Genomic DNA, 19,848 nt, shown 5'->3' on the forward strand with positions numbered 1-19,848 from the left:
TTGGTAGTAAAACAAACCAGCAGACATCAGGGGGAGTGCGGTGAGACTGGAGGAATAGTTTGGCTTAGCAATGGAATGCTGCAAATTCTTAACTGGTTCAAATGTAGAGTTCCCATGCATTCTTCCACGTTGCCTTTTCTGAGACAAGTGAAGAGTCTGCAAGCAGAAATAGTGACAGGTTCCAAATATTATCCTTACATATTTTTTTTTTTACCTTTTAGCAGAGTTTTAACATTTTCTGAATTCACGGCAGTGTTCCCATGAAAGGAAAAGTTCTTGACGGCAGGTTTAGAATGTGCGTAGTAAGTGACTACACATATATACAGATGTCTGAAAATCAGTGTTTAATAGTTCCTTTAGCTGGAATTTTAGACACATCTTTTAATCCTCCCATTTGTTATGGCTGTCTAATGGCTTGTTTCACCTTAGCTGGACTGAACCCGAACATGAATGTAAATAACATGGACATTACTGGTGGTTTGTCAGTGAAGGACACTTCTCAGTCCCAGTCTCGCCTTCCTCAGTGGACACACCCCAACTCAATGGATAATCTGTCTAGTGCTGCTTCTTCACTTGACCAGAACTCCAGCAAGCACGGTATGCTTGTGTTGTGTTTAATCCCTGTGTCAGTCTGGCCTTTTTGAGACCTGCAGCGTATTGCAATTGTCGTTCTTTCCTCATGTTACTGTTTTCAGTAAGTGCTCATAAATGGTTGGTACGGATAGCCCTTTGAGACCATGGTGGTTTTAAGATGATTTCTTCATTCACACTCACCAATGCACTGAGGTTCTTGCAGCTATCACTGCCTACATGCAGTGTAGGAATGATTTTTTTCATTTGCTGAATATTGTTGCTCATGGAGTTCAAGTACAGGAAGCCATTAGTGTTGGCAGTGGAAGTCCCACAATCTTCCCCTTAATCCACATCTGCATACCCTCAATCCAAAACACTTTATGTTGGCTTTCTCCCACGGTTTTTCCAACATCATCAACCCTTCACAGCCAGTCCCATACAAAAGCGTGATGGAGTACACAATTATCCACCCTGTGAACTGGGAGGACAGGCTTCATACCTTTCCAGAAGGGATTGCTAATCTGTTAAAACACCTTTGTACCTAACGCCTCTGGTATCCTGAGTCGTTGATTCCTTCATTTCCTGTCCCACATTTATTCTGTTAGAACACCGTGCTCCGCTAACTTTATTGTAACCTGGATTTTATTATGAGCAGCATGAATACGATAGGTTTTTATTCTGTGAATAGCTGTACGTCTTATGTCAAATTGTTGTTTGATAGTTTGTAGGAGCATGAGAACAGCCATTTCAAATCATTCATCCTATCAGCAGTTAGTACCTAGAGGAGGGTGAGAAGAGGGCTTGCCTACAGTAACGGTTCGTAGCGTGTGGTGGTCTCACCAGATTCCTGTGTACCATCAGTGTAATGATTTGAATTACTTAGTCTCTTTTTTGGCAGTAATGCAGTGCAGATTTCTTCAACTTGAATGCCTACATTGTACCAGCAATGTACCGGCAGCTGCCATACCTTGCAAGGCTTCAGGGGCTGTTAAGCCTTGCTTACTGTGTTTCTATTTTAATTTTCTTTTTTAACTTTGTGATCAGAAAGAAAAAATAAAATAATATAAAAATATAAGGACTGATGAAATGCCATACCCCAAATCAGTCCCACTCATAAACAAAGCCTTTCCATTTCATTCATTGCAGGTGCTGTACCTGGAGGTTTAAGTATTGGTCCTCCAGGAAAGTCCTCCATTGATGACTCTTACGGCCGGTATGATCTGATTCAGAACAGTGAATCGCCCGCCAGTCCGCCTGTAGCTGTTCCTCACAGCTGGTCACGTGCCAAAACCGATAGTGATAAGATTTCCAATGGCTCCAGCATAAACTGGCCACCAGGTAACAAAATGCAAAGCGTTCGTGTTCAGCTGAAGTCCTTTAAATGTACTGTTGGTTTTATTTATTGAACCTTCATGCCTTCCGGTATGCAGGAACTTTGGAGGATTGTGACTTCATATACTCTTCTTTTTATTATATTTGAAACAGAGTTTCATCCAGGAGTGCCATGGAAAGGCCTGCAGAATATTGATCCTGAAAATGACCCCGATGTTACTCCTGGAAGTGTTCCAACTGGGCCTACCATAAACACCACAATACAGGATGTTAATCGCTATCTTCTCAAGAGTGGAGGTAAACACGCAAATTACTTTCACATCTGTGCATACTTTCTTTCCACAAATGACAGATGTAGTTTAATTTGCATGTAATCCTAATCTGTTATCATAACGCTTCTGCTCTGAACTTTCACTGAAAATCCTGAAATACCTGATGTAAATATGGGACTAAGAAGTTTCTGGGTTTCCATGGGAATGTCAGTATTTTTGTATTGGAGATGACCACTGTGAATGTGGTCACTGGAAGTTTCTGTAACCCGTAACACTTGGTTTTGAACGATATTTCACTCTCCATACTGACCAACCTCTTATATACACTTTGTGAAACACTCTAAAGACACAATACACAGGTCTCGCAGTTGTTGCTGAGGCAGCAGGCTTCTGTCACGCTAATTAATTGTAGCTTTGTTAGATCAATCAGCAAAACAAAGTAGAGCTGCTTTATCCCCAAGACCATCAAAGAAAACTAAGAATAGGGAATTGACTAGTAAACTAGTGTTTCCCAGTGCCATTTCCATTCCTTTTGCCTTGACAGTGCTTAATCCAGAATTAAAAGGGTATTTCGTACAACAGTAAACTCTTGGGATGGTGCTGCTTCTTGACTAGATTTACTGAAGGTGGATTAAGGGAAAGGTGGCTTGCTTAACTTGTGACCAGCTTGCCAAAATGGGCAAGTTATATGCAGTCTACTAGAGTGCTCTGGTAGGCACAGGAATAGGATAATCAAGGTGTCAGGGAGGACCTTCCAGGATTAAAAATGTGGATTTTGTTCTTGTAGTTACATCTGTGATATCTGTGTAGACTGTGAATCAGAACTGTCTAGAAACAGGGTTCCCATTCTGGGCTTGTTAACTCAGGTGAACGTGAGGGAAGGGAGGCAGAGGTAAGTAAGGTTTTAAGTGTCTCTTACCAGAAAGCAATCTTTTTTTTAAGCTGAAACATGAAGTATCTCTATGCACGTGTAATGTTGAATTAACTTTTAGTGACCCAAATATACTTCAAGGGGCAGGCAACCTGGATGGTTTGAAGTTATAAAAGGAAAGATATGAAGACATAATTCAGTGACAGTTCACGTGTGGTGCAACCAGGAAATACTACCTTCGGGCCGAAGGGCTGGCCCTACGGAGCTGTACCTGTAAGTGAGGTGATACCCACCACAGGTCTCACTTCTTTACAGAAGGGAAGCATACATTAGCTCTGTTGGTGCATAATCTGTCTGTGGAATGAAGAAATAATGATGCTTCTTAGAGAGGTTCAGTGTAGATGATCTTTTCAGAAGTAAACAGACCCTCAGGAGCCAAAAACCATCTGAAAAGCAGTGACTGTTGGGGTCCATGTGTGCTTCCTTTCCTTGTTACCTTTTTAGCTTTTTAGTAATATCATTTTAGTAAAGAATGCAGCTGCTGAATGTTTGCCTCTGGGTAAAATTACCTGTTATTTTCAATACCTCTCCATGTGAGACTGGAGCTTTCATGACCGGCTACCAGAAAGACTGTCCTTGAGTACTGCAGCTTGAAGTACAGAGATTGTATTAACAGAGCTGATCTCTGAGGGCTAGACTGTGGCGGGTACTGTCCTTGTGCTTTACACTTAGAAACAGACTAAGCCTAAGCTTTTAGGTTAATTTTTGGTTTACCCTGTTTGCTACTGAAACTTTGCACAGTCAGCTACTATGAGTTGCAGTTCTTAGCCACGCAGAATCAGGAATAGTTCAGCTCTGCAGGCACAGGGACCTTTCAGTCCGATGTATTTCCCTCACTCCTGCCTGAGGAATAGATTATTACAGAGAAGGCCTTGATAGAGAGGGTTATTCTGCTTGAGACTGATGTCTGTATTGGTGTGTCCCTGTGGAGCACAGTGAGTCTGGATAAGGTAAAGTTTGGTTAGTTGCTGTTCCAGTTGAAAATGTGGCCTCTGAGGACTGAGATTGTCCTTTTAATTCCTCCCTTGTACCTCAGTACAGTGCTCTTTTCCAAAGAACTCACTTATTCTCACTAGTCAGTTAAATGTGTTTTTAAAATCACAGTCCATCTATGTATAGTCACCTAGGATGCACTCAATTTTGTTGGTGGCTAGAGAGAATACTTCCAGCTCTTCTGGTCTTTATAATGAAGGTATTTTAGTTTATGTTCAGTTTCTTTCATTTGCTGCCAGTAAGGAAATTGTATGTGTGCTTAGAGAGCTCCTCAGATTGTGAATGATTTACCAAGAGGGTTTCAGGCTATTTCGTTCAGTGTTATCAGTTTGAAAAAAGATTGCTAAAATATATCCTTGCTTTATAGAAAGTCTGCAAAAATCTAGAAATGTTTGTGGGCATTAGGATGTAGAAGGGCTTACCCCTGGTAATAGAGGGCAAATCAGTGATGTTAGTTTATCACATACGTCTATGCTCATCTACAGTTGCCATTGAGTGAGCTGGCAGAGCACCTTTACAACTGCAGCCGGTTCCTTGAGACTAAACAGTCAAACACCATTTTTTTTGAGAGTCACGTATCTTTCAGGGAAATGTAGAATTTATTGTCTGCACAGGCACTAGTATGTTTGCTACTGTGCGAGTTTTCTTTTCTTTTCTTTTCTTTTCTTTTCTTTTCTTTTCTTTTCTTTTCTTTCCTTTTCCTTTTCCTTTTCCTTTTCCTTTTCCTTTTCCTTTTCCTTTTCCTTTTCCTTTCCTTTCCTTTCCTTTCCTTTCCTTTCCTTTCCTTTCCTTTCCTTTCCTTTCCTTTCCTTTCCTTTCCTTTCCTTTCCTTTCCTTTCCTTTCCTTTCCTTTCCTTTCCTTTCCTTTCCTTTTCCTTTTCCTTTTCCTTTCCTTTCCTTTCTTTTCCTTTTCCCTTTCCCTTTCCCTTTCCCTTTCCCTTTCTCCTTCCCTTTCCTTCCTTTTCCTTTTCCTTTTCCTTTTCCTTTTCCTTTTCCTTTTCCTTTTCCTTTTCCTTTTCTTTCCTTTCCTTTCCTTCTAAAGACTTCTGCTTCATTTTATCATGCTTTCTGTAACATTTCATTCCTAGATTTGAGAGACCAGGCTGATTAAGGAGAATGCGTTGCATGGTTTGTATTTGCACATAATAGATTTGCTTATGTCACACCAAACATCATTATGCCCATCTTTCTTAGTTGCTTCTCTGCTGGTTCTGCAGGGTCATCCCCAACATCATCTCAGAATGCCACGCTGCCTTCATCGAGTGCCTGGCCGCTTAGTGCCTCCGGCTACAGTAGCTCTTTCAGCAGCATTGCATCCGCACCTAGCATTGCAGGTACGAAAAACGGCCTTTCTACTTTCGCATCCTTCTGCATTCTGAGAAAAGGCCCTAGAGAGTGCTTTCCCAGTTATCAGAGAAGCAGATTTTTTAATACTGTTCTACAGGCAGCTCTCCTGGCAGCTCTGCAGTGGTGAGCATTGGATGGTATGCCTGGAATTGTGCTAAGGAAAAATGTATTGGTTCAACTTGGTGCCACATGCTGTCACTCAGCATTGGCATTGAGATCTCTTAATGACTATTGCTGTTGCCCCTTTGAGGAGAAATATTGTCTAGGACCTCAGTAGAAACACCCTTACCGGACCCTTCCAGTAAGAGCCAATATTAAATTTTTGTTAATAAACTCACTGCTAAAAGTGACCTGTCTTCAGCTCAGGAAAGGTTTAATAGTGCATCAGGGAGGTGCCCTGCACAGCTCTGGAGCTGGGGCTCTTAAACGTCTTTTAGTAGTCAATCCAAAACCTTACGCATCACTTTATGGCTGATCTTAGAGGTGGTCTAGATAATTATCCCATTCATTTTCATGAGCTATAAATTCTGGAGCTAATCACGGAAACCTTGTTGACCAACCAGCCACCTAAATATTCAGTTTGTCCCATTATAAAAATGTGTTGGGGTTGTTGTATGGATCATATTGGCATTTGTGTATCTGATCAACCAAAACCCTCGGCTCCTTTGGGGAAAGGAAGCTGCAGCCTCCGGCTCACATTGCAGAGTGCAAACTAGAAAGAGGTTGGGATGTTTTATGCCAGTGAAAGGAAAAGAAAGGGATGGCTTGCTTTCCTTTTATCTGCCATGCTTTTCTGCTTTATTTGCTTTTTATTTTCTTGCTATGTCATCCAATCTTTGTGTTAACCCCATGAGACATAGTGACATAGCAACATTTAATCTATGGTGATGTGCACGTATCATGTGCTGTATCACAGGCTGAGCTGCTCCCAGTTCAAAAACTTAGACTTTCTCCCTTCCACTATTTTACCGTTGTTAATGTCTTCATCATCATTGTCAAATTATTTTCCTTGCTACAGTTTGCAAGAAGATGGGAGAGCAGTTGCCCTTTCACTTAAATTGTTATGATTCATTATAAAATCACTGTGTTAAATGATATCAAGACAGGCAATTTGGGGAGTATTTGTGTAATATAATTGGGCCTGTGATCTGGTGACTGGTGAGTTTGGCTTTAGAACTAATAAAACCCCCTCAGCAGCTACCTGATGCAAAGCACTGATTCAGTATAAGCTTAATCTGCCAGTTCAAATCTTGTTTTAAAATAATTCAGAAGGTTTTGCGTCTTAGGCTTTGTCAGACCAAGTATTTTCATACTGTCTGCAATCAACGTTAGAGCATCAAGGCAGCATAACCACAGGATTATTTGCTCTGGCAGAAGGTAGAGCAATGTGACCATTTCAGTCTCTGCCAGTCAAACACACACTGCTCGTGCGTATAACGATGGGACTGTACTGGGACAAGGAAATTTTACTCTAATTTCACAAGTGGTAGTGTGTGGAAGAAAGGCAGGGATGTGTGACTCTAAAGGCGAGTAAAGGGATTTGTTTGGTTATCTGTAATTTGAATCACTTTTGTCTGCCACTGTGAATGCTAAATGGTATCTGTTATTCTTGGGTTTTGTATTGTTTTATAAAACTCTGATTTGGCAGGAACAACAGTAAGACAGTTTAAAAACTGATGAGGGAAATAAACTGAGCAGTAAAAAGTTACAGATTGACAAGTTACGATATGTTCTGATCTTCTGAAGACTTCATTTTTCTCGAAGACATTTGGAAAAAAAGAGTACCCGTTACTCTGGATATTCAGAAATACAGTTTTTGTTGGTGTTTGATCTTTGGAGTTTTAATAATGTATCAGAAGAACATATGGATATACGGGTTACTTTATATTAGATAAAATGAGTTGTGTAAGAAAAAGTGGTTCAGTTCTATTAAACCTTTGAGAAGGACAATCTTGAAGTGTTTCATTATCATTTGATGAAATTAGATTTCAAATACCTAAGTCCCTTTTCTGTTCTTTTTCATGTATCGTTTTTCAAGAGCAAGCAAAAAAAAAATAATCTAGAGATTTTAGAATTGGAACTGTGTGTGCAGCAGGTGTTGTGAGATGCACTACATACAAAATTCTTTGCAAATATAAATACTAGCATAAGCAGGTTTGAAAAATGTAGGATTTATCACTGAATGATACAGAATGCTATTCTTTTCTCTCCTGAAATTTGGAAGAATATAGTTAATGCAGAAGCTTGATGGTTACCCATCCTCCTTGGTTTAACAGTTGTTGCTAACTTAAAATTCATAAATGTATACTTTTCTATTGCAGGTAAACTGTCAGACATCAAGTCTACGTGGTCCTCTGGCCCAATCTCTCACACGCAAGCCTCTCTGTCCCATGAACTATGGAAGGTACCCAGAAACACTACTGCTCCTACGAGACCGCCTCCAGGCTTAACCAACACCAAGCCATCGTCTACATGGGGTGCCAGTCCCCTGGGCTGGACCAGCTCCTACTCCTCTGGTACTCTTGATTTCTCTGTGTTGTAACACCACAGCACTGCCTTCTTCTCATTGTTTGCTTTTATTCTACTGCTGTTATTTTATGTCATGATAGCAAAGCGCCCTGCAGCTCCAGAAACTTGGTTTAATACAAGTAGAGTGTGTCTGTTCTGGAGATTAAGCGTGTATCTGCTTATTTTAGCTGGGATAAGATGCAAATGAAGCTGCCATCTTTCAGGTGATCACATTAGTAATATTACATAGGAGTTCCAAATAATTTCACTCCAACTAGGATTTTTTTTGTTCCATTTCCTTAGTTTCCAAATGTGTCTTTCAAACATCTTTCCTGTTTTGTGGTGTGATCTGAGACTGCCCCAGAGGCTTCAAGATGTGAATCAGCCCATGGAATTTAATATGAGCACATTTTCAGAGCATGGGTGTAAAGCATTTTGGACCTAATGGTATTGCAGGGTCCCCTGGGAATGTCTTAATTTTTTCATGCAGGCTCTTTTGTTTTCCAGATGTTATTATTTTGCTTACATACAAATCTGAGAAACTGTGGATCTGGCTATCTAAGTGTATATCTCATGTTTGTTTGTGAAGTATTGTCAGCTTGAAAAGTATTATACCTGTTTTATGAAGCTGACTATTTTATTAATCTACTTTCACTAAATTGAGAATTAAATAATCCTTCCTTTTCTTGCCATTTATTCTGTATCTCTTTTCTTCACCAAGACCCCACCTGGTGAGGAGATACTGCTGGTGCCAAGTTTCTCTCTGGAGCCTCAGTGTGGTCACACATGTCACTGCAGGAGTACTGCAGTTTCTCAAATGCCACTTACAAATATCAGGGTGGTAGAGTTTCTCACTGTAAAACACCAGGCTGGAGTTGGAAAAGCGGGTTTTGTTGGCTGTGTCCTTTTATCTTGAACCAGAACATTGTCAATGAGGAAGGACCTGTTTTGAATAAGTCATATACCTTAATCTATCACTGGCAAGAGAGCAGAATGCTGCTGTGCTATAAAAATCCTTAATACCAAGCAGCAATCTGAGCTTGGACATCTGAACTGCTTTTAGAATGTGTTCTCCAGATTCATTCTAGTGTCACCTGGAGATACAGTTGCAGTGTCATACTCGCACCCGCTAGTTTTCTGATACTTATTGTGGGAATGTGAAAAATGCCGCAGATCTTTTAAACGTAACAAAAGCAGGTTCAGCAACCTTTCATTCCAAAGAAAACAAGAAGTCAAGATGTGAGAAAACTGCTGTAGGATTTGTTTTCAGTAGCAGTAAAGCTCACTAGTATGTTGTGATTCCAGATAAGTGTTCTTCTTGTAATATGCTCTTCACAGCATGATAAAGTGTTTTGTTGTGGAATTTTCATTGTAGGTTCTGCGTGGAGTACTGACAGCTCGGGGAGAACAAGCAGCTGGCTGGTTCTTCGCAACCTCACACCCCAGGTGACTAGTATTGCACACACCTAGTTATGAAAACAGACTTGTCGCATTTAAGAGATGAGAACGTCATTTTATCAACCTCAGTCATTTTGTTCATTTGAAGGGGAGATAATTATTCTGCATTTATTACAACTGTTCTTGTTCTACAGGAAATTTAAGTTTTCAAAGTGCTATCAAATCACATGTGACTAAGACTGTCGTTATTCATTCAGGGTGCACCGTTTGTGTATGTGTAAGATTGGAGGTGAACGTTTTAAAGCAGATAGAGAGATATAAAATCTGCTTTTCCTATTGTCTTTTTTTTTTCATTCTTCTTCTAAGTCTGTCAAGTCGTCTAGTCTTCCACACAGTGTGGAAGGGAAAACATAAGACACAAAGCTTTGAATGTAGACATACGAATTAATGTTGGGGAAAATTAGTTATGCTTATGAACGCTGTGGTTTTCCTTTAACTTATTTCTGGACTTCTGCAGACTTCTATTGATAAATGTAATTTGTATAGCTAAATTGGGAAATTTTGTGCACTGGACTACAGGGAAGTCTTAAAAAGACAGGATGTCTCCCTCAATGAAGACAATGATGAGTCTAATTAGATTCTTCTTTTGGAAGAAAATCTTCTTTCTTTCTCCAGTACTTGTTCTTTAGCTTTTAAAACTTGTTGAGTTAACAAGCATTTAAAGTAAGGTCACAGAATCACAGCTAACCTTTTCCCTGCTTCCCTCTGATCAGATTGATGGTTCCACACTGCGGACACTGTGTTTGCAACATGGCCCTCTAATAACATTCCACTTGAACCTGACACAAGGGAATGCTGTGGTCCGATACAGTTCCAAGGAAGAAGCAGCCAAGGCCCAGAAGTCTCTGCATATGTATGTTTCTGCTCTCACTTTCCTTTCTTACGAAGCCAGTTTTATGTCAGAAATTATTTTCTTTGGCATTTATTTGCTAGGACTCAGAACTGGTAGCTCATTAGTTTAACCTGATATTTGAAATTATGTAATGAGAGGGAAAGAAAAAAAATTGGGGGCTACGTACTCGTGTATATACTACTGAATTGCAGTAGTCATTACAAAACTTCATAGTAGATATTCACTGTTAATCGTGCTCAGTAGGGTTTTGTCACCTACAAGGCTAAAAGGAGTTGGTGAGATGTGGTAAGATCTCCAAAGGAACCTCAGAGAGACCACAAGACAAGGTTTTAGCTTTAGAGAACAACAGAGGGACAAAACTATGATAAATAATGAATGTGGCCACTGCTTTTAAAGAAGTTAGAAAAGAAATGAAAAGAAATGTGTGACAGCAAAATGTGCTTTTTAGGTGTTCTAAGATCCATTGGACTAATTGGCACACTATGCAAGAGCTGGAGAATCAGTGATTTGGGGGGAGGATTAAGAATATAGAGACTGATGTTTCTAAAGAATACTTAGGTGCCTAGGGTGGGAAAGCAATTTTCTTTATCAACAGGTTATAGCATGAGTATAATGAAAAATACTGATTGTAGCAGAAATATAATTTGGAACCAGCTGTACTGGCTGATTACCCTCCCTGGACCTAGAAATTTAGGAGCAGTGGTTACTGCATATGTACAATTGCGACTACTTTCCCATTATGAACCTGATTAAGAGAAACTGGAGTAATAATAATCATATTAATGACTTTTGCTTTTTAAACCGTTGATCATTCCTGAATTAAGTATTACAAAGCAGCATTCAGAAATATTGGAGATAAGAAATTGACCCATCTTAGTTTAGATGTAGGCACCAGGTAAAAGAAATAATGCTGAAGGCAAAAGTATCCTGTGAGCTTAGAGATAAGTGCTTATTTTAAGTACATCCATGGCAATGTCCATATGTTATCAGTGACCTGGAAGGCCTCCATTTAATTTTTTTTAATAGGTTGTGGCGTAACTATGGTTACACTGCTGGCAAGGACAGGACAGAGCTTTCTGAATGAAAAGGGTTGAGCTCTATGTGTGTTTGTTTTGGTGGCAGGATGACAACGTCAAAATACACTGGGGCTTATGGAATCCGGAGGGACAGTATTAGAGTTCCCAGAGATAGCAGCCGCTATCTGTTTCACAGATAAATGTTTACCTGGAGTTCGTCACTGGAAAATACATCACAGAGCCAACAGTCTCAGATTCCATCTGATCTGGGCTGAGAACAACTTGATCACACTCTGCATCTCTGGTTGTGTGCAGGTTTTTTGCTATGTAAATCAGGAGCAGCAGTGTTTAATTACTTTTTGAAAATGAAATTTTTATGAAGAATGCTTAGCTCTCAGAGATTGGGTTTGCTTCTCTTCACTTATGTATTTAGGAAAGGTAGAATTTCTTAAGGGAAATTTAGGGAAGATTTAGATGAGATCTTGGGAAGAAATGTTTTGCTGTGAGGGTGGGGAGGCCCTGGCCCAGGTTGCTCAGAGCAGTGGTGGCTGCCCCATCCCTGGAGGGGTTCCAGGCCAGGTTGGATGGGGCTTGGAGCAACGGGATCCAGTGGGAGGTGTCCCTGCCCATGGCAGGGGTGGAACTGGAGGGGCTTTGAGGTCCTTTCTAACCCAAACCGTTCCATGATTCTGTGATTTTCAGCAAGGAACGTTTGCACAAACCCAGCTCATTGACGGCTTCCAAACCAGAGGCTGCGGCAGGTGGTGAGGGGTGAAAGCCGGTACAGGCGCGTTTGTGTTCCAGTGAAAGCAGAGTTATTAACATGTATGATCAGAGTTACCCGCCACGCGATGGTGAGGCTGAACTCATACAGAGAACCTGAGGTTTCAGCAGGCCAGGGAGGTTTATCTTCCATTCTTCTTTAAAAAAAAGGTGGCAAAATAAATCCTAGAAGAAAAGGTAAAGATAGGTTCTTGGAAGAATTCTGCATCCATTGCATTAGTCATGCAATTCTTCTTGTCAAATATATACAAGGGAAATGATTTTAAACATACTACTGAAGGAAGGTGAGGTTTCAGGAAACAGAAAATGAAGAAAGACAAAACCTTCAACTTTGCAGGATAAGTGGTGAGTTGCATGGAAGTACAAATCAATTTTCAAAGTATAGAAGTCGGGAATGTGTTCCCAACAGTCTGGGTTTCAGATGTATCTTTGAGTAAAAGTGGGAATAAGTATTAAACACAGAAGACTTGAAGTATATATTGAAGAGGTAACATTAAAGATTGTGATGGGATAAGATAAGGATAAAGGTATGAAACCATACTTGTACATTATATCTGAAAAAAGATTTCTCTAATCTTTCCAGGGCTCTCAAGTCTTCTGAGAGTAGGGATTGCAAACCTCATGGTCTGGAGTTTGCTTTGCTACATTATGTAATGCATTGCTGGATCTATATTTGGTATCTTATCTTTTTAGTAAAGCAAAGTGACTTAATTACTGCAGGTCCCACTGCCCAGAGCTCAGAAATAGTAAAAGCCACAACATTTCTGCAAAAGTAAAAGTGGGGAAGGCGGGCCCTGTCTTCAAGAGCTTGAGCACAGACTCAGAATCAGCTTTTGCTGTATTGAAAAAGTTGCCCTCGAGCGTGATGGCTTTAGACATCCTGGGGTGCAAAGTGTCTGAATTTTATTCTGCTCATGTGTCTGGCAGATTAAAAAAAAAACAAAGAGAAAAAAGAAAGACACTTCTTTTCCTGGTTGGTCGATTTTAAAATGTACAACATATGGTTGAATCTGTGGCAGGATTTAAATACTAGAATATGTTCACAAATTAATGTGAGGAGAATAGATTTTGAAATGCATTACAATAAATTTGTCACTGTTGGCATCATTTGTTACTGATAATGCTGGCACAGTTGTGTCTTTAGTCCTGAACAGAGTACGTCCTCCCATGATGTGTGTTAACAGCAGTACCCGCACACATGGCTTTGTCTGTTTGCATGGAGTCCTAGAATGCTTCGGGTTAGAAGGGACCTTAAAGGTCATCCAGTTCCATGGGCAGGGACATCATGGATGTAGGAAGGTGAACAAAAAGAGGACGGAGAAGGCTTTGTTCAAGAGACTGAGATTGCTAAAAGTGAGCGGATGTGGTGTAAATCTTCATCTCAAATTCAGCTTGGGGGAACATGGATTTATATCTATCTCAAATACTTCCAAATGTGCCCTTTGCGTCCCTGTTTCATGTCACTGCCCGTTTCGTTTTTGTCCCCAGGTGTGTCCTAGGAAACACTACCATCCTGGCCGAGTTTGCTGGGGAAGAGGAAGTCAACCGTTTCTTAGCACAAGGCCAGCCGCTGCCGCCCACCTCCAGCTGGCAGTCCAACACTGGAACCAACCAGACTCGCCTGGGCTCCTCGAGCAGCTCGCACGGCCTGGTGCGCACCGACGCCGGCCACTGGAACCCTCCGTGCCTGGGGGGCAAGGGCAGCAGCGACCTGTTGTGGGGGGGGGTGCCTCAGTACTCCAGCAGCCTTTGGGGACCCCCCAGCGCCGACGACGGCAGAGTCATCGGCAGCCCGACACCTTTGAATACTCTTCTTCCGGGTGATCTTCTCAGTGGAGAGTCCATCTAGGAAACAAGAGAAACAAAACGGAAATAACAATCATCAGCACTAAAGGAAAAAATAAAAACCATAACCCTTTCCAGTCCCGGGCTTGATGAAGAATCCAGCTTTAACAGATCAGACTGGCAGCCCTTGTTAGTACCTCTGTCCGATATTGAGTATGAACCTGCATAGTCCTTGTGAACTGTTCCTGAAACAGTATGGGCTACTCTTGGTCAGTGTCACGTGCTAATGACAGGTTTTATTTTTGTCATGGCTTTTTGTTTTATGTCGTCTTTTTACGTTTGTATGGTGATTTTCAAAACAAAGTATAAAAGCTGCTTAGAATAGGTCTATCATGAAGGGCACTTTTCAGAATTTGGGCTGGAAAGGGTTATTTTATCAACTGGGGGGCGGGGGGTGGGGGGGGGGGGGGGGGGGGGGGGGGATGAAAGCCTATTTAAATGAGCCTGTGACTATTATGCACATTACCAGAGGCGGACCCAATAATCAGAAAGGGTGAAGTGTGATATTTACCATTGGTACAGAAAAGTAATGAATTGGAACGGTAACTCTTGCCTGTACAGGTTGAGGGGGGGCGGGAGGGCAGGGGCGGGCTAGCTGTGTCCACTACTCCCATGGATCTGCCTATGCACATTACCCTTCTTTCATTACTTTTTCATGTCATTTTTTTAATCCCAAAAAGAGAAAAAGTTTAAAAAAAAAACAAAAAAAAACAAAAAAAAAAAAACAACCAACATATCAACATGCAAATACTTGAATCCAGCAGGCCAATAACAAAATGTGAACACTTTCTAAGTCCAATTATTACACTTCCAGGTCAGCATCAGTACACAAAAAACAGGCTCGAAGCATTTTTTAAAATTCAGACTATGTTTTTGTTGGAACCGGTGTCTGTGTGTGAGCGTGTGTGCGTGTGCGCCTGTATGTGTGTGCCCAGGTGCAGTTTAACTAAATGTGTGAAGGTTTTTTTTTTTCCCCTTTTATTCAGTATATGCTTTTTATTTGCTCATTGGTCAAATGTTTAATTGTTATTAGCTTCTAACTTTGCACTGAGTGTCCGCAGCCCTTCTTGTAGCTAATCCTATACTGGTAAAAAGACAAAAAAAAAGAAAGAAACTGATAGAAGGGGCCGGCGACAATTCATGTGTAAATGTTTACTCAAGGACTCTTATCACATTTTAAAAATTACAGTGTGTATCTCTGGAGAATAATATGTATATCTACCTTTAGCGGCTTTTTATTGTGGACTAATGCAAGAAAATTATTACCGGAGTATTGCACCATTTTTCCATTTGGAATATAAAGTTTAAAACAAAAGAAATACTCTTGTTGAACTGTGGCCATAGATAATTGTAAAGAGTGGAAAGTTCCCTTGCAAGCAGGAACGGAAACAAGCACTTGGACATAGGTTTTGACTGCTTTTGGAGGAGCCGGGGGGTTTGGCTCCCACCTGTTTACAGACCTTTTTTTCTCCTTCAAACTTTAAAAAAAAAAAAAAATGAATTAAAAAAAAAAAAAAAGAAAAAAAAAAGAAATAATAAAAAAAAGACTTCCATTGTAAAGAAACCTATTTTCAGAATGAAGATATGCTACTTCAGAGCTCTGGGATTGAACAGTGTTGTTGTATTATTCTTTTCTTTGGCCATTGCTGTGTACTATTTTTTGTTGTTGTTTTCCTCCTCTTCGTCAAAGTGGCGAAAAACTTTGTGATCACTATCTTGCACATGGTGGAAGATGTCTCAGGAAAGCCGGGTTTCCCGAGGAGCAACTCCACACCATTTCATGTATTTTTAAAACCCAACTCCTAGCACTGAAGATATTATTAAAAAACAAAATAAAATAAAAAAGGACAGTAAGAAAGAAGAAAATACCTAATCTAATGTGTAGCAGTTACATATTTACCAAATAATGGACTCAAAAGAAATAGATGTTTGAAGAGTGCTTTATATATTAAAAAAAATCGCTTTATGTTTAAAAAAAAGATCAATGTTTTTGATTGTTTTGAAAGGAAGAAAGACAATGGAATAACATACACTTCAAGTATGTTTTAAAAATTATATGAACATTGTGCTCCCTGCCTGCTTGGATCAGGAAACTTGTGCATTACACTTTTATTTTTGGGTTTTGGGTTTGGTGGGGTTTTTTTTTTGGGTGTTTTTTTTTTTTGTTTTGGTTTTTTTTTTTTTTTTTTTTTGGAAGATTAGCTTTTTAATGGTTTTATCAGATTTAAAGGGTCCTGCAAGATTGCAAATTAACAAAAGCTGGTTTTATAGAGGATCATGAACTATGCACAAACTGGGTTCAAGACTTGTTTTTTTTCTCAAGTTTTCGTAGTGTATTTAGCTGAAGAACCTTCCTCAGAGTAATTGCATCTCATTGCCATCGCACGCTGCCGACATAGATATTTTATATACACACACAGTCTCTTATATAAAATATGTATGTGTATATGTGCGTGTTTACGTACAATTTTCCATGCTGAAGTTTAGCATTGAGTTGTAGAAAAACTGATATTTTAAATTTGGGAATGAAAATTTCTGTTTGAGGGGCTGGGGGGGACGTTGTTTGTTTGGGGGCTTTTATTTTTGGTTTTGCCTTTCCTTTTGGATTAAAGATGTCTGTAACTCTGAGATTAAAAATGAAACAATTGTGGCTTTTAATGTTTATTCTCCTCATAGAATGTGATTGTTAAAGAACATGCACCGAAAGTTGCTTTCAAGAGTACGAAGATTCTTTGAAACTTAATAAATCGCAGTTTTTTCTTGGCTGTTCAAATAATGTGTATTTTTCTTTTATGCAAGGGATACTAAAAAAAAAATATATTGTCATATTTGGTAGAGGATTTAATGGAAGAAGTTTAACTCTTTTAATGTTAGTGAGAATCATGTGTACAGCCGGGCAAATCGCTCCTGTAGGTGTAGTCGCGCACTGCGGATCTGTGCTTGGTGATGGCTTTCTCGTCTGTTTGTACCATATTGCATCCCCAGGTGCTGCAGAAACAGCAGTCATTGTCATTTTTTATTAGAATGATGTTTTTCTCATGTATTCGTGTCTCTAGCAATACTGTAGATGAATTGTTAACACAGAATATTGGGCGGCTGGGGCTGTGGGCCCCTCTCTGGCTCTGCCAGGCAGACCATGCCCAACTTCCCAGTTCTGGACCTGGGTGGTTCTAGCTCTGAATTGCCAGTTCTGCTAAATGTTATGATGGAAGCAAATAGCCCGTAAATAAAATAGGGTAGAAACAACAAAATAATGTGAGGTTTTCAGGTTTTGAAATTAAGGAAGGTATTACTGTGGCACTGGAGGCAAATGGCAGAAGGTCAGTGGAGGTCCATCTCCATTGTCCACACGTGAGCTTACGTTCTCCTCCCACCTCCATCAAATCAGTTCTTTACCTGGCGGTGGCACTGAGGGAATCAGTACTGCAAGTGTGATTTACACCAGCTCTGGCCCAAGCTCTCCAGCTGTAAAACTCATTCTGCTAATTTCATTTGAGAAGGAAAAAAACTAACATGAAGAGCTGAATTCCTAAGAAAGCAGTTCACAGCCTTGTACGACTCGCCCTGTGCTGTGACCGCAGCCTTGGCTGCCTCTGGGGTTCTCGGATGCTCTGCCAGGAGCCGTTTCAGGGACATGGTTTAGTGGCAGATAGGAATGGTTGGACTCGATCCAAGAGGTCCTTTCCAACTTGTTGATTCTATAATTCTATGAGTCTGTGGCTCTGTGCGGCGGCGCAGTGGGGCTGGGAGCCTGAGCAGCTCAAGAGAGTCTGCAGGTTGCTGGCAGGTGCGGTGCAGTTGGGAATGATCTGGACTGCAGGGTAAACTTTTTTAATTAAATGGCTGAAATATCCAGTCTGCAGCTTGTTCTAATTCTGTTACGGATACTGCCCCAAGCTGCATGGCTGCTGCCAGGGCTGTTTTTCACTGCTTCCCCTCCTATGTCCTTTTTTGTTTTTCTCTTCTTCGTGTTTCTGATGACAGTCTTCCTAGAAGAGTGTTGCCTTCTCTTTTCTCTGACTTGTTTGTTTTGTTTGGTTTTGCTTAGTTTTTGTATTCTGTTGAGTTTTACCTCAGCAAGGAGGGCTTTGTTCAGTGTCCCTGGGTTTTGTTTGGACATCACGGGCCATTACCAAGGCAGATGTTTAGTGGTGGCTGCCCCATCCCTGGAGGTGTTCAAGGCCAGGTTGGATGGGGCTTGGAGCCCCTGATCCAGTGGGAGGTGTCCCTGCCCATGGCAGGGGGTGGGACTGGATGGGCTTTGAGGTCCCTTCCAACCCATTCTACGATTCTGTGTTTTAGCTGATGAGAGCTTTTGTCTTCCATGGGGTTAGCAGAGGCAGCTTTCTGTAAATCAGAGGCACTCTTAAAACTTAGTACCCACCCTGGTATATTAAAAGAAACATTGCTTTTGGCCAAAATCAATCTTTTAGTGTTTGTGTAGCTGTTTTTACTTTCACGTCACACTCTTTTCTGCTTTAAGTCTGTCTGATATTTCTGAGGTTGTAAAGATAATTCCTGAGGATAAGGATTCTCCTTATGGCTCTGAAATCCTTACGAGAGAACGTGTTTAACAATTTGTCTTTTTTTGTATATTGCATTTACTGTATCCTCCATGGCACTTTCACTGCATGGCTCCCGTGCCTGTAGGCCAAGAGAATTTCTCTTTCCTAAGTGGTCTGAAACTGTCAAACTTCTTAGTTACTTGTCTAGTTTGTGGGTGGCACTGGTAGAGCAGAGTGTTTTGCTATTCTGCTCCAGAAATATATTATTGTTCTTAATAATTCAATATATGATTGTGTATGTGAAGGAGCATTTTAATGAAAAAATGTATATGGATATCTGTATATGTTCAGAATTATCGGAAGAGTCTGGAAATGGAACTGAAAAAACCCTTCAGGATTTGGGTTATGGGCAGCTATAGTGTGGAGCATGCCTGTGATTCCGGATCAAAGATTGCCATGGTGACCTGTAGGATCATCTCCTAGCGTTGTGTATGAACTGCTGCTAAATGTCTGTGGGTTCATGCTTTGTACAAATGACAGCTGTACCAGTTGCATCCCTGTATTGCTGCTGAATGTACAATCTCTTCTCGAGTCCTGCATAGCCAGCTTCAGGGAAGGGGAGTTCTGAAAAATCAGATGTTGAGCTCAAACAGACTCTGTATGTAAAGTGTACGTATGCCTGGGGTACCCTGTGTTCCCTGCAACCCCCCAAGGTAAACGACAGCTCCGTAGATGTCTGTGATTCTCCATGTTATATTTAGCGGGAATTTGAAGAAGACCATGGTCCATGGACCTCACAGGACGATTCTAGCTCCCTGCATGTCTCTTGGATTGTTTCACCCAGGTCCTTGCAATGCATCAAAGGCAGTAACGTACCCGTGAAACCTTAATGCCTACGGGAGCAGCCTAACTTTTGTCCTCTCGCATTCCCCCTCTTTCTCAAGGGGTCTCTTCCAGTAATAAGTGCGTGCACTTGGAATTTGGGACCTTCGACACTCATCCACATTGTAGCTTTCCTGAGGGAGGACGGACTACTAACGTGCCCATGTTCTAGTGGGGTCTAGGTGTCTTCATCCAGCGGATACACCCAATCTCTCAGGTTAACTATTGCTTGCTGCAAGTTGCCAAACTCCATCCTCTAACAGCCAATCCAGCCTCTGCAAAGACAGTCAAGTTGACCACTTTAAATCCCTCACGCTCTCACCGTTCTCTATAATGAAAAGTGCTTCATTAGAAATGAATATGACACTTTGTCCTGTGCGTGCCCCCGGTGTTTGTTTTTTACTGTCAGATGCATTGGAAACTTGTAAATTTTCTCCAATGAAAATGTGGTCCCGGTGCAGTCATGATTTCAGGGTTATTAAAAATGTTATAAAACACAAAAAGCGGGAAGATTGCTTTGCTTTCAATAAATATCATTATTAGTAAAAGT

General features: G+C 40.8%; 1 protein-coding gene across 1 annotated transcript in view; it reads left to right on the plus strand.

The window, feature by feature from the left end:
• TNRC6C (trinucleotide repeat containing adaptor 6C) overlaps positions 1–14,291 on the plus strand; it is a 39,907-nt gene extending 25,616 nt beyond the window's left edge. The window contains 8 exon segments of the mRNA XM_054083584.1: positions 430–597; positions 1,720–1,911; positions 2,059–2,202; positions 5,319–5,435; positions 7,770–7,964; positions 9,332–9,402; positions 10,128–10,267; positions 13,555–14,291. Of these exon segments, the coding sequence (XP_053939559.1) occupies positions 430–597; positions 1,720–1,911; positions 2,059–2,202; positions 5,319–5,435; positions 7,770–7,964; positions 9,332–9,402; positions 10,128–10,267; positions 13,555–13,915 (1,388 nt within the window). The 3' untranslated portion in view covers positions 13,916–14,291.
• Positions 14,292–19,848: the final 5,557 nt, after the last annotated feature.

The sequence above is a fragment of the Cuculus canorus genome, chromosome 18, assembly GCF_017976375.1.
Source record: "Cuculus canorus isolate bCucCan1 chromosome 18, bCucCan1.pri, whole genome shotgun sequence".
NCBI lineage: Eukaryota > Metazoa > Chordata > Aves > Cuculiformes > Cuculidae > Cuculus > Cuculus canorus.